This window comes from Canis lupus, chromosome 12 (genome assembly GCF_011100685.1).
Source record: "Canis lupus familiaris isolate Mischka breed German Shepherd chromosome 12, alternate assembly UU_Cfam_GSD_1.0, whole genome shotgun sequence".
Classification (NCBI taxonomy): domain Eukaryota; kingdom Metazoa; phylum Chordata; class Mammalia; order Carnivora; family Canidae; genus Canis; species Canis lupus.
In genome coordinates, this window is record NC_049233.1 from 20,360,927 (window position 1) to 20,375,714 (window position 14,788).

A 14,788-nucleotide genomic window follows, 5' to 3' on the forward strand; every position below is an offset into this window, starting at 1 on the left:
CTACTCTTGTGCTGGTACCAAACTTTTGATTACTACAGCTTTATGGTATATCTTGAAATCTGGGATTGTGATAGCTCCAGTTTTGTTCTTTTTCAGGATTGCTTTGGCTATCTGGGGTATTTTGTGGTTCCATACAGATTATAGGATTATTCTAGTTCTGCAAAAAATGTGGTTGGTATTTTGATATGGATTACATTAAATCTGTAGATTGCTTTGGGTAGTATGGACATTTTAACACTATTTATTCTCCCAATCCATGAGCATAGAATATCTTTCCATTTGTGTGATCTTCAGTTTCTTTCCTCAGTGTTTCATAGTTTTCAGAGCACAGACTGTTCATCTCCTTGGTTAGGTTTATTCCTAGGTATTTTATTATTTTTGGTACAATTGTAAATGGGACTATTAATTTATCTTTCTACTACTTCATTATTAATGCATAGAAATGCAACAAATTTCTGTTGATTTTTTTGTATCCAGTGACTTTTTTTAAACTGAATTCTGTATCTATTCTAGTAGTTTTTAATGGAGTCTTTAGAGTTTTCTATAAATAGCATGTGATGGCAAATGTGACAGTTTTACTTCTTCCTTACCAATTTGGATGCCTTTTATTCCTTTCTCTTGTCTATCTGCTACGGCTAGGACTTCCAGTACTATGTTAAATAAAAGTGGTGAGGGTGGACATCCTTGTCTTGTTCTTGATCTTAGGGGAAAAGCTCTGTTTTTCACCACTGAGTATATTAGCTGTGGATTTTTTATAAATGGCCTTTATTTTGTTGAAGTATGTTCCCTCTAAACCTACTTTGTTGAGGATTTTTATCATGCATAGATGTACTTTGTCAAATGTTTTTGCTGAATCTACTGAAATGATCCTATGGGTTTTATCTTTTCTCTTAGTGATGTGATGTATCACGTTGATTTGTGAATATTGAACCACCCCTTGCATCCTGGGAATAAATTTAAATTGATTGCGGGTAATGATTTTTTAAAATATATTGTTGGATTGAGTTTTCTAATATTTTGTTGAGGAATTTTGCATCTATGCTCATCAGAGATACTGGCCTGTAGTTCTCTTTTTTTTTTGTAATGATTTTGGTATCTGGGTAATGCTGGCCTCATAGAATGAATTTAGAAGCATTCCTTCCTCTTCTACTTTTTGGAATAGTTTGAGAAGTCTTTAAATGTTTGGTAGAATTGGGGCGACTGGGTGGCTCAGTCAGTTAAGTGTCCAACTTTTGATTTCAGCTTAGGTAATCATCTCAGGGTTGTGAAATTGAGCCCCATGTCAATGGGGCTGAGTGTGGAGCCTGCTTAAGATTTTCTCTCTTCCTTTCCCTCTGCCCCTACTTTCCCCTCACTTAAAAAAAAAAAAAAAGTTTGGTAGAATTCACCTGTGAAGCCATTTGGTCCTGGACTTTTCTTTGTTGAGGGCTTTTGGTTACTGATTCAATTTTATTGCTGGCGATCAGTCTGTTCAAATTTTTATTCCTGATTGTTTTGAGAGCTCATAAGTTTCTAGGAATTGGTTTCTTCTAGGTTATCTAATTTGTTAGAATATTATAATAAATGCTATGCCTTTACAATCCTTTGAATTTCTGTGGTGTCCATTCTCTCTCTCCTCTTTCATTTCTCATTTTATTTATTTGAGCCTTTTTTTTTTTTTAATGAGTCTGTAAATGTTTATCAATTTTGTTGATCTTTTCAAAGAACCAGCTCATGGTTTCATTATACTGTTCTGTTTTTTAGTTGCTATTTTGGTTTTCTTCTATAATCTTTATTATTTCCTTTAACTGGTTTCGAGTTTTGTTCGTTCTTTTTCTGGCTCCTTTAGATTTAAGGTTAATTTGTTTGAGATTTCTTTTACTTCTTGAAGTAAGTCTGTATTGCTATGAACTTTTCTTGGAACTGCTTTTACTGCATCCCAAAGATTTTGAACCAGTGTATTTTCATCTCTACATATTTATTTCCTCTTTGATTTCTTGGTTGACCCATTCATTGTTTAATAGCATCATATTATTTAACCTCCATGTATTTATTCTTTTCAGGTTTCTTTTTTCTTCTAGTTGATTTCTAGTTTTATAGTGTTGTGGTCAGAAAAGATGCATGGTATGACTTCAATCTTTTTGAATTTTCTAACACTTGTTTCATGGCCTACCATATAGTCTATCTGGAGAACATTCCATATGCACTTGAAAAGAATGTATAATCTGTTTAGGATGGAATGTTCTGAATATTTCTCTTCAGTCCATCTGGTAGGCCAGTGTGTCATTCAAAGCCACTATTTCTTGACTTTGGATAATCTATCCATTGATGTAAGTAGTGTATTAAAGTCCTTTACTATTACATTGCTTTACTATTGTGTACTTCTTTTGTAAATATTTATGCCCCCAACATAACATAACAAAAAGCAGCTAATAACAAACAATTGTTATACCTTCTTATTGGATTATTCCCTTTATATAGTATCCTTCTTTATCTCCTGTTAGTCTTTGTTTTAAAGTTTTTTTTTCTGGGGCACCTGGGTGGCTCAGTTTGTTGAGCATCCAACTCTTGGTTTTGGCTCAGGTCATGATCTCAGGGTCATGAAATCAAGCCCTGCATCAGGCTCTCCACTCAGCAAGGTGTCTGCTTCCTCTCTCCCTCTGCATCTCTTCTTGTTCACACACGTGTGAACACACACACACCCACACATACACACACTCTCTCTCTCTCTTTCTCTCTCTAAAATAAAAAAAATAAAGTCTATTTTGTCAGAGGTAAGTATTTTTACCCTGGCTTTCTTTTCACTGCCATTTGCATGATAAATGCTTTTCCCTTCCTTCCCTTTCAGTCTGCATGTGTCTTTAGATCTGAAATGAGTCTCTTATAGGCAATATAATATAGATAAATCTTGCTTCCCACCACCCATAGAGCTCAGTGTGGGGCCTGAACTCACAACCTTGAGATCTAGACCTGAGATAAGGTCAAGAGTCAGACTCAGACATTTAACTGACTGAGCCATCCAGGCACCTCTGGGTCTTGCTTTTTTATCCATTCCATCAACCTGTCTTTTGATTGGAGCATAGTCCATTTACATTCAAAGTGATTATTGTACTTATTGCCATTTTGTTACTTGTTTTATGATTGTTTTTGTATTTTTTTTAGCTCCTTTCTTGCTCTCTTCATGGTTTTCTGACTTTCTTTAATGATATACTTGGGTTCATTTCTCTTCATTTCTTACATATCTATTACCAGTTTTTGATTTGTGACTGCCGCTAAGATTGTATATACCATTTTCTGCAGGTAGCAGTCTATATTAAGTTGATGTTCACTTAGGTTGGGATGCATTCTACTTTACATCCTTTTTTTTCTTTGATTTTTATAGATATACTTAATTTTACTGCTTTTGTGCTTCCTACTTTTCTTAATCCTACTTACAGTCTTTAATTTCCATTCAGAGTACCCTTTAACATTTCTTGCAGGGCTGGTTTAGTGGTGATGAATTTTACTAACTTTTGTTTGTCTGAAAATTTTTTTATCTATATATTCTGAATGATAGCCTTGCTGCATAGAATATTCTTGACTGCAGGGTTTTTTCCTTTTGGCAATTTGAATATTTTTCTGGCCTTCAAAATTGCTGCTAAAAAATTAACTGATAGCTTAATAGGGATTCCTTTGTATATAACTGTTTTCTTTTCTCTTGCTGTTTTTAAGATTTTTCTCTATTACGTTTTGCCATTTTATTTTATTATTTTTTATTATTTTTATTTTACTTTTTGCCATTTTAATTGCTATGTGCCTTGGTGTGGACTCCTTAGGTTGATTTTGTTGGGGGCTTTCCATGCTTCCTGAATCTGGATTTGTTTCCTTCCCCAAATTCAGGAAGTTTTCAGCTATTTCTTCAAATACATTTTCTGCCATGTTTTCTCTCTCTTCTCCTTCTGGGATCCCTATAATGTGAACATTATTACACTTGATGGTGTTCTGTTCCTTAATCTAGTTTCATTTTTTATTATTTTTTCTCTCTCCTATTTGGCTTGATTGTGCTCCATAACTGTCTCTTCCAGATTGCTCATCTGTTCTGCTTGTTCAGTCTAGTATTTATTCCTTCTAGTGTATGAAATATATATAATATTAATATATAAATATGGAAGTATTATATAAACATACATATTTAATTTTAGGTACTGAGTTCTGCATCCGTAATTGGTTCTTTTTTATGTTTTCTATTTCTTTGTTGAGGGTCTCACTGAGGTCATCCACTCAAGTACAGCAAATATTTTATGAGCATTATTTTAAATTCTCTGTCAGGCATATTACCTATCTGTTTCCTTTAGCTCTCCTGCTGTGATTTTTTATCTTGCTTTTTCATTTGGAACATATTCTTCAGTCTCCTCATTCTGTCTAACTCTGTTTCTTCAGTCCATTTGTCTGCAGTGGTTCTCTTTGCCTGTTGCATACAATGTTTGGTCCCTGTGGTGGGCCAGTCTGGGGCCACCTTGGGCTTGAGTTGAGTCAGATGAGGTGTTTGCCAAAGATTCAGTAACACTAAACTACAGGGCACTCTTCCTGTGTTGTACACTGAGAAACTTTCACTGATGGGCAGGACCTATAGTCAGACCAGATGTCTGCCCCCAGCCCACTGCTGGGATCATAGTGCAAATGGTGTGTGTGGTTATTTTCTCCTCTCCCTGGAGCAGGAGAAGTCACTTTGGAGTGGTGCTGGGAGAGAACTCTTAGGGCTGCTTGCACCTTGCCAGGCTTGTGCCACAACTTTGGATGAACTCCTGCCAAGGTCAGGTTGGAGGGGACAGGTTGTACTGTGCCAGCAAGTCCATGCTGGTCCTCTGTGTAAAGGGGTTGGGGCTTAAAACTCCTGCCCCGCCTGGGCTGGAAAGGTGATTTCTGCAGGAGAACCCACAGATCTGATGCGCTGTTAGCAAACTAGTTGGAGAGTGCTCGTGCTGCCCTGGTTCCCACAGGTGTCCTTTTATTTTGGGTGGGGTTATGGGGAGTATGGGGAGGAGAATGGTGCCTTCTCTCTCTCTCTTTTTTTTTTTTTTTTTTTTTAAGATTTTACTTATTTATTTGAAGGGGGATGGCATGAGTGGAGATAGGGAGTCAGAGGGACAGGGAGAAGCAGAGTCCTCACTGAGCCTGGAACCGATGCAGGGCCTGATTCCAAGACCCTGAGTTCATGATGTCATGAACTGAAGCATGAGCTGAAGTCAGTCACTTACCTGACAGAGCCACAGGGGCCCCCCCTCCCCTTTTATTCTTAAGGAAGTCTCTCAAACATCCCTACTCCTCTAGCACATTCTGAGATTAGTAAACAAATCCCCCTCATTTATATCCCAGGTGTTTTTTCAAACTGCTGCTTCTATGCTGTATCTCAGTGGGGCTGTTTGTTGTGCTGTCTCTTTAAGGGCAGGGACTCAGTTTCCTATTGCCCTCCTGGCTCTCCCAGAGCCAAGCTGCTGATCTTTAAAGTAAAGCCCTAATGATTATTAGGCCCTCTGTTTTTCAAAACCAAATGTTATGGGGATTCTCTAACCCTCTGTGAGTCCCCTGTGCCTGGTTGCCTGGGGTGGGGTCTTCTCCTCTCTCTGTCCACATTGATGGTGTCCCTCCCTCCCAAGGACAGTCACGTGGGTCTTTTTAGCTCCCAACCACATCTCTGCCCTTCCTACCCTCTTAGTGTGGCCTCTTTTCTACATGTAGCTGTGGAGATCTGTTCTGCCATTTTTTGGGTCACTTTGGGGTTATTTACATTAATATGGGTATTATCTAGGTGTATCCATGGGTTGAGGTGAGCCTAGGACCCTCCTATTCCATCATCTTCCCTGGAAGTCTTTATCACCCTTTTTTTGAAACCATCTTTTGAGTTCTGGAAAGTCAGAGTCTCTGATACTCCTGCTACATCTCTGGAAGCCTATTTGTATCTTTTTGCTACTTTTTGTCTGCTAGATTGGTGTTTCTCAAGATACTATTTTTGGTCCTCTTATTTGCTTTTGCTAAACTCTCTTGACAATCTTACGTCATTGCACAGTGTCTAAATAAATTGCTCTCCATCCTGACCATTCTCCTGATTCTAGGCCTAGATTCCTGTTGCCCTGTTCAGTGTCCTCATCAAGCTGAGCCACAGTACCTCAGTTTGTACAACACACAAAAAATGAGGCCATTATCATTTTCAACTTTCTAGCACACTGCTTTTCCTTCTTTCTTCCTTTCTGTCTCAAAGTGGTGATAACAATGAGTTGTGATAACATATGTAAAGCACCAGTATAGTGTCTGGCACACAGAAGGCAAGCACTAAATGTTAATTGCCCACTTTCTCTTAATCACATCAGTGTTCCATCTAACTTAGTTTGAAACCTTGGAGGTACCTTTGACCTCTTTTATTTTGCACCATATTCAATATGTTAAATTCTTTTATTCTATAATATATCTTGCCTCTGACTTCTCATTCTCCCCACCATTTCCTAATTTAAAGCACTCAATCAGTTAGGAGTTGCATTTTCTGCACATAATAACAACAAAAACAGATTTATATTAGCTTAACCCAGTGGAGTTTTATGTTCCTCCTAGAATACAACATCTGGAGGGAAGCAGTCTAGAGCTGGTATGGTGGCTCTGCAATGCCAATAGAGACTTGATTTTTTTTTTTCTCTCTCTCTCTCTCCTCAGATATCCATAGCAAGTAGTTTTTGTCCTTCTACTTTTCACTCTTTCCCACAAAGTGAATGTTCCATCTCCAGCATTGCATCTGTAGTCCAGGCAGGAAGAAGGGGAAGGACAAAGGGTAAAAGACTGAACAGCCAATCTCACCATGTCTTTCCTGTTTTTAAAGGGTTTATCCAAGAGCCCCACCTAGCAACTTCTGCTGACATCTCATTCTCTGGACTGTCACACAGCCACTCCTAACTGCTGCTCTAAACAAGATAAGGGCGCTGTTAGGAAAAGGAGAGGCTGAATGTTGCATTGCACCGGAACCACTGGTGTCTTCCATACTTCCATCACTGCTTACCTGGGCTTCCACAATATCTCCTCGTGTATCTGCCCACATCTACTCTTTCCCTTAATCCATTTTACATATATTATCAGACCAGTTACCCTGGAACTTGGCTCCAAATTCATCAGACTATTCTCCCCTCAACTTTTTGAGGTGTAATTGTGTATAGTTAAAATCTACAACGTGGTGATTTGATATACATTGTGAATGACTACCACAATCAAGTTAATTAACACATCCATCACCTCGCATGGCTATCATTTATTAGGAGTATGTGTTTGTGTATGTGGTGGGAATGCTTAAGATCTCTTTGCAAATATCAAGTATACAGTACAATGCTATTAATCATAGTTACAATACTGTAGACTAGCCCTCCAGTACTTACTCATCTTGTTACTGAATGTTTGTACTCTTTGACCAACATCATCCCCTTCCCCCAGCTCCTGGTAACCACCCTTCTATTCTGTTTCTATGAGTTCCTTTTTTTTTTTTTTTTAAGATTCCACATATAGATGAGATTATACAGTTTTTGTCTTTCTCTGGGTTATTTCACTAAGCACAATATCCTTTAGGTTCATCCATGTTGTCACAAATGGCAGGATTTCCTTTTTTATGGCTGAATAACATTCCATTGTGCCATGTTTCTTATGTATGTGTCATGTTATTAAAATCTGCTCATCCATCTATGGACATTGTGGTTTTCAAATCTTGGCTATTGTGAATAATACTCAGTGAATATGGGAGTGCACATGTCTCTTTGAGATCCTGATTTCATTTCCCTCAATTCAGAAGTGGGATTGCTAGATCCTAGATCTTATTATGGTTCTATTTTTAATTTTTCTAAAGATTTTATTTATTTGAAAGAGAAAGCAGGACAGAGGGAGAGGGAGGAGCAGCTTCCCCACCGAGCAAGGAGCCCAATGCAAGGCTCAATCCCAGGACCATGGCATCATGACTTGAGCCTAAAACAGATGCTCAACTGACTAAGCTACCCAGGTGCCCCTATTAACTTTTTCAGGAAATTCCATAACTGTTTTCTATAATGGCCATACTAATTTACATTCCTGCCTTATAGTGGGAATGTACAAGAGTTCCTTTTCTCCACACCCTCCCCAAGTTATTATCTCTTTTTGATGATAACCATCCTAACAGGTGATATCTCATTGTGGTTTTTGCTTTGCATTTCCCTCATGATTAGTGATGTTGAGCATCTTCTCATATATCTACTGGCATTTGTATATCCTTTTTGGAAAAATGTCTACTCCAGTCATTTGCCCATGTTTTAATTGGATTGTTTATTTTTTTGCTTTTGAGTTGTAGGAGTTCCTTATATATTTTAAGTATTAACCCCTTATCAGATACATGGTTTGCACTGTGGTCTGAATGTTTGTGTCCCCTAGAATTTATATGTTGGTATCCTGGTCCATATTAAGAGGCCATGTCATGTATTAAGAGGGAGGGCCTTTGGAAGGTGATTAGGTCATAAGAACCCTATGAATGGGATTACTGCTTTTATAAAAAAAGGCTCCAGAGAACTTGCTAGCCTCCCTCTACCATGTGAGGACACAGAAGATACTGGCTATGAACCAAAAAGAGCCTTCACCAGCCACTACATGGAATCTGTGGTGCCCTGATCTTGAACTTTTTAGTCTCCATAATTATGAGAATTAGGTTTCTGTTGTTTATAAGCTACCTGGGCTCTGGTATTCTGTTATAGCAGCCCGAGTGGACTAAGACAATTTGTAAATATCTTCTCCCTTTTCATAGGTTGCCTTTTCATTTTGTTGATTATTTCTTTTGCTGTGTAGAAACTTTTTGGCTTGCTATAGTTCCACTTGTTTGTTTTTGCTTTTGTTGACTGTGTTTCTGGTGTCTGATCCAAAAAATCATTGCCAAGACTAATGTTAAGGCACTTTTTTTCCTTTGTTTACTTCTAGGAGTTATACAGTCCCAGGTCTTATAAGTCTTTAATCATTTTAAGTTCACTGTTGTGAGTTCTATAAAATGGGGATCCTGTCTCATTCTTTTGCATGGACACCTATTTTTCCCAGCACCATTTATTGAAGGGACTGTCCTTTCCCTATTGCTTATTCACGGCACTCTTGTCAAACACCGTTGACTATATATGAATGAGTTTATTTCTGGGCTCTATTCTGTTCCATTGGCTTATGTGTCTCTCTTTATGCCCGTACCATATAGTTTTGATTACTCTAGCTTTGCAATGATAGTTTGAAATCAGGAAGTGTGATGCCTCCAGCTCTGTTCTTCTTTCTCAAGATTGCTTTGGCTATTTGGGGTTTTTGTGGTTCCATGCAAATTTTAGGATTTTTTTTTTCTATTTCTGTGAAAAATGCCATTGGAATTTTGATAAGGATTGTATTGAGTTTGTGGATTGCTTTGCATAGTGTGGAGATTTAAACAACTATTAATTCTTCTAATCCAGAAACACAAGATATCTCTCCATTCGTTTCTGCACCTTCTTTAATTTCTTTCAATGTCTTACAGTTTTTGGTGTACATGTCTTTCATGTCCTTAAATTTATTCCTAAGCATTTTATTGTTTTCAGTGCTATTGTAAATGGAATTTTTTCTTTTAGATAAGTCATTCTTAATGTATAGAAATACAACTGAGGGATCCCTGGGTGGCGCAGCGGTTTGGCACCTGCCTTTGGCCCAGGGCGCGATCCTGGAGACCCGGGATCAAATCCCACGTCGGGCTCCCGGTGCATGGAGCCTGCTTCTCCCTCTGCCTATGTCTCTGCCTCTCTCTCTCTCTCTCTCTCTCTCTCTCTCTCTGTGACTATCATAAATAAATAAAAATTAAAAAAAATACAACTGATTTTTATACTTTTTTTTTTTTTTTAATCCTGCAACTTAACTGAATTTGTTGATTTAGTCCTAACATTTTTTTGGTGGAGTCCTTAAGGTTTTCGGCACATAGTACATGTCATCTGTGAACAGAGACCGTTTTACCTTTCTCTTGTGTTTGGAGGCCTTTTGTTTCTTGACGAATTGCTCTGGCTAGGTCTATGTTGAATACAAGTGGCAAGAGTGGGCATCCTTGTCTTGTTCACTATTGGATATGATGTTAGCTGTGGGTTTGTCATATGTGGCCTGTATAATGTTGAAGTAGGTTTCTTCTATCCTTAATTTGTTGAGAGTTTTTATCAGGAAAGAATGCTGTATTTTGTCAAATGCTTTTTTTTTTTAATTTTTATTTATTTATGATAGTCACACACACACAGAGAGAGAGAGAGAGAGAGAGAGAGAGAGAGAGAGAGAGAGAGGCAGAGACACAGACACGGGCAGAGGGAGAAGCAGGCTCCATGCTCCATGCACTGGGAGCCCGACGTGGGATTCGATCCCGGGTCTCCAGGATCGCTCCCTGGGCCAAAGGCAGACGCCAAACCGCTGTGCCACCCAGGGATCCCCTCAAATGCTTTTTCTTCATGGAGATGATCATATGATTTTTTATTTCATTCTGCTAATATGGTGTATCACTTTATTGACTTTGTATATGTTAGACCATCATTACATACAAAGGTTAAATACCATTTGATCATGGAATATGATCCTTTTCATGTGCTGTTGAATTTGATTTGCTAGTGTTTTATTGACAAATTTTGCATCTAAGTTCACCAAAGATATTGGTGTGTAATTTTCTTGTAGTGTCTTTGTCTGGCTTTGGTATCAGGGTAATGCTGGCCTCATAAGATGCATTTAGGAATGTTCCCTTCTCTTTAGTTTTTTGGAAGAGTTTGAGGAGGATTGCTTTTTAAGTTTTTCTTTAAATCCTTGGTAGCGCTCATCAGTGAAACCATCTGATCCTAGGCTTTTCTTTGTGAGACTTTTTATCACCAATTCAACCTCCTTACTTGTTATTGGTCTGCTTAGATTTTCTAGCTCAATGAGTTAATCTTATTAGGCTTGGTTTGTTGATCCTTTGTTTCTACGAATTTATTAATCTCTTCCAGGTAATCCAACTTGTTGATATATAATTGTTGATATATAATTGTTCATGATGATCTCTTATGATTCTTTGTATTTCTGTGATATCAGTTGTAATAGCTCCTTTAATTTTTGATTTTTGTCTTCTCTTTTTTTCTCAGTATAGCTAAAAGGTTGTCAATTTTATCTTTTCACAAAACCAGCTCTTTGGTTCATGGATCTTTTCTATCATTTTTCTAGTCTATATTTCATTGTTCTCTGATTTTTATCATTTCCTTCCTTCTGCTAACTTTGTGCTTAGTTTTTTCTTTTTCTAGTTCTTGAGGTATACAGTTAAGGTATTTTGAGTTTTTGTTTTTTGTTTTGAGAGACAGCAAGAGGGAGAGAGGGAGAGAGCACATGAGCAGGAGGTGGGGAGGGAGGAGAGAGATAATCTTAAGCAAGCTCCACACCCAGCATGGTGCCCAATGCAGGGCTTGATCTCACAACCCTGAGCCGAAATCAAGAGGCAGATGCTTAACTGACTGAGTTACCCACCCAGATGCCCCAAGATCTTTTTCTTAGTGTAAACATTTATTGTGATAAACTTCTCTCTCAGAATGGCTTTTGCTGCATCCCATATTTTAATATGTCATATTTACATTTGTTTCAAGATTTTTTAAACTTCCCTTTGATCTCTTTTGATTTCTTCATCATACTACTATTAAGAGATCTCCATCACTTGAACTCTAAAGCTCTTAATCTGGTATCTGAGAACCTCCATAATGTGTCTCCGTATGACCATGTAACTTGAGTTCCAGCTTACCTTTCCACATTCTACACCCCCAGATAAACAGTTTTATTATACTAAGCCCCAGCATTCCTTTCTTCATGCCTTTTCTCAGGCTGTTCCCGTTGTCCTCAGTTCCTTACATTTCATGCTGTAGGTCCAAGCCCTCACATCCTTCAAGGCTATAGGTCAAATGCCACCTCCTAGTTCAGCCCTTCCTGATCCTCTCAGGCTTTGTACCTCCTCTACATGGTAATGGTCATCTTCTCCCTTCAGTGAATGATTTTAAAGTCCATGTCCTAATTTCCTTCTGGAAAGCAGAGATCCTTACTAGAGACAAGTTCCTTCTAACATTGAGCCATACATGTTCAGTAAATAGTTGTGAGATGAGAGAATATTTCTACTAGGACTATCAAAGAACTTTGTTCAAAGCTGACATTTGCATGTATCTATGTTAAGTACTAAGTGCTTCAAATGTAATCACTTAATTCTAACAACAATCTTTATGAGGTGGCTTCTTTTCAAAGCTCCCATATGACAGATAATGAAACTGAGGCACAGAACAATTAGGCAATCTACTCAAGATCATGTTGACTTTAAGTGGTAAAACAGCTTTTGAACAAATGAGATTCTAGAGCTCATGTTCTTTACAATTTCTTCTGTCTCACCAGAGAAAAGCACCAAGAAATCAAGAATGTTGCTCAGCTTCCTGATTATCCAGAACTCTCTGGGCAAGGGACTGCCTGTCCTGAGAGTGGGTCTACCTTCACTGAGGCCAAGGAGAGACCCTGGAGCGTGGAACAAGAGCTAAGGTCAGACCAAGGGTTTGATGCTGAACCTTTGCAAGTGAAATGGCCACACTTTAAAGTTCTAATGTATCAAAGAGTTGCCCACTAACCAACCCCACTCCAATATAAGAGAAAACAAGGTTGGGGATCCCTGGGTGGCTCAGCGGTGTAGCGCCTGCCTTTGGCCCAGGGTGCGATCCTGGAGTCCCGGGATCGGATCCCACATCGGGCTCCCGGTGCATGGAGCCTGCTTCTCCCTCTGCCTGTGTCTCTGCACCTCTTTCTGTCTATGTCTCTCATAAATAAATAAAAATCTTTAATTAAAGAAAAAAAAACAAGGTTGAAGTCTCTCTGCTGTTGAAGAAAATATGTGAATTCCATTTACATTTTGCTAAGTAGAGGGTTTTGCCAAGTTGCTCCTAGAAAAGCATTCTAAGAGTGGAATGGAAACCCTGATGTCTTTCTTACCTACGGGAGATCAATCACCCTATAAAACTCCTGTTTGCTTTAGGGAAAGTAAAAGAAGGGCATTGGAGGGATTGGTACACAGTCTGCACCTAGAGTGATGGGAACCCAGCCACCTCTCTGTTGGCAGTCCCTGTTAAGGATAACTACTGGGCCCCTGTGGTCCTTTGTTAACACATGGGTCTTACAGCTTTCCTAGAGAATGGTCCTGGTTTGGACCAATAAAATAGGGGCTGTAATTTTCACTAGCTGTCTTAAATAGCAAGCTCTGTTTGAATTTACTCCATCATACTCCAAGGCAGCAGATGCCATAAGCATTTTCCCTATTGTATAAAGCAGTGTGAACATCTGGCCCCTTCAGAAAAGGGAGTTATCTTTTCTTTCCCAAAATGATTGGAGAATCACTTTTTTTTTTTTTTTTAAGATTTTACTTACTTATTCATGAGACATAGAAAGAGGGAGAGATAGGCAGAGGGAGAAGCAGGCTCCCCTGTGGGGAGCCCAATGCAGGACTTGATCCCAGGACCCCTGGGATCACAACCTGAGCCAAAGCCACCCAGGTGCCCCAGAAAAGTCACATTTTAAATATATATGCCCTACGGCTCTACTCTTGGGAAGATATGGAAGATTGTGATTTGACTGCTTTCTGCCACTAAAATAGCTCCCTGGCAGTCATTCATAATTTAGTGTAGTATATAGGATTGGAGGTATACCCATCAGATACGCATGTTCTGCTTCAATAATAATGCCAGACAGCATTTAGATACTAGAGATTTTTATTAGAACTTATAGTTTTTTTCTTATAAAAGTAACATGCTCAAAATAAATAATATCCAGGGAGTAAAAATTTAGAAAATAGAAATAAAAATATTTCCTAAAATCTAACCCAGAGATGATTACCTCCAATATTGCTTTAATATGCATATAAAATAGAATAATCCTTTAGTATTTAACTAGCTTTTTGTACTTGATAGTATATCACAAACATTTCTGATGTTTTATGGGAAGTTTTTTTTTTTTTTTTTTTTTTTTAAAGATTTTATTTATTCATGATAGTCACAGAGAGAGAGAGAGGCAGAGACACAGGCAGAGGGAGAAGCAGGCTCCATGCACCGGGAGCCCGACGTGGGATTCGATCCCGGGTCTCCAGGATCGTGCCCTGGGCCAAAGGCAGGCGCCAAACCGCTGCGCCACCCAGGGATCCTATGGGAAGTTATATATATATATATATATATATATATATATATATATATATATATATATATATATATATATATGTTATATGTTATATGTTATATGTTATAAATATATATATAATAAAATATATAAAATAAAAATGTGATAAAATATATATATATAACAAAATTTTAAAAATTAAATCTTTGAAGGGACAAATGAAAAGTTTTCCCTCCCACTCTATCTTGCATCTACCTGGTTGTTATCCTCTATTCTCCATAGGTAACTACTTCTTTTTGTTGGTTTTAAAATATCTTCCCAGAGTTTCTTTGCACATTATAAACAAATTTAAATATATGTTCTTATTCCCTTCCCCACTTTTATGCAAAATACAGCCTTCTGTATCCACTTTTGATTTTTCTCACTAACAAATCCATCTAATCTTCCTGCAACATTGTCCATATTGAATTATTATTATATTGTCTGTTTTTAGATATTGCTTAACTAATTCCTGATTTGGGGATGATTTTTTTTTTTAGACCTATGCTGTTTCAAAACAGCTTTATTAGATTGTATCCAACTTTATATACAGCTCATGATTATTTCCTTAGGATAAATTATTTTAAATTCTTCGCTGGGCTTTTGCTTCGTGTTT

General features: G+C 38.0%; 1 protein-coding gene across 1 annotated transcript in view; it reads left to right on the forward strand.

The window, feature by feature from the left end:
- Positions 1-14,788, forward strand: part of EFHC1 (EF-hand domain containing 1) — a 63,556-nt gene that overhangs the window by 45,886 nt on the left and 2,882 nt on the right. Inside the window, 1 exon segment of the mRNA XM_038554306.1 lies at positions 12,376-12,516. Coding sequence (XP_038410234.1) covers positions 12,376-12,516 — 141 coding nt within the window.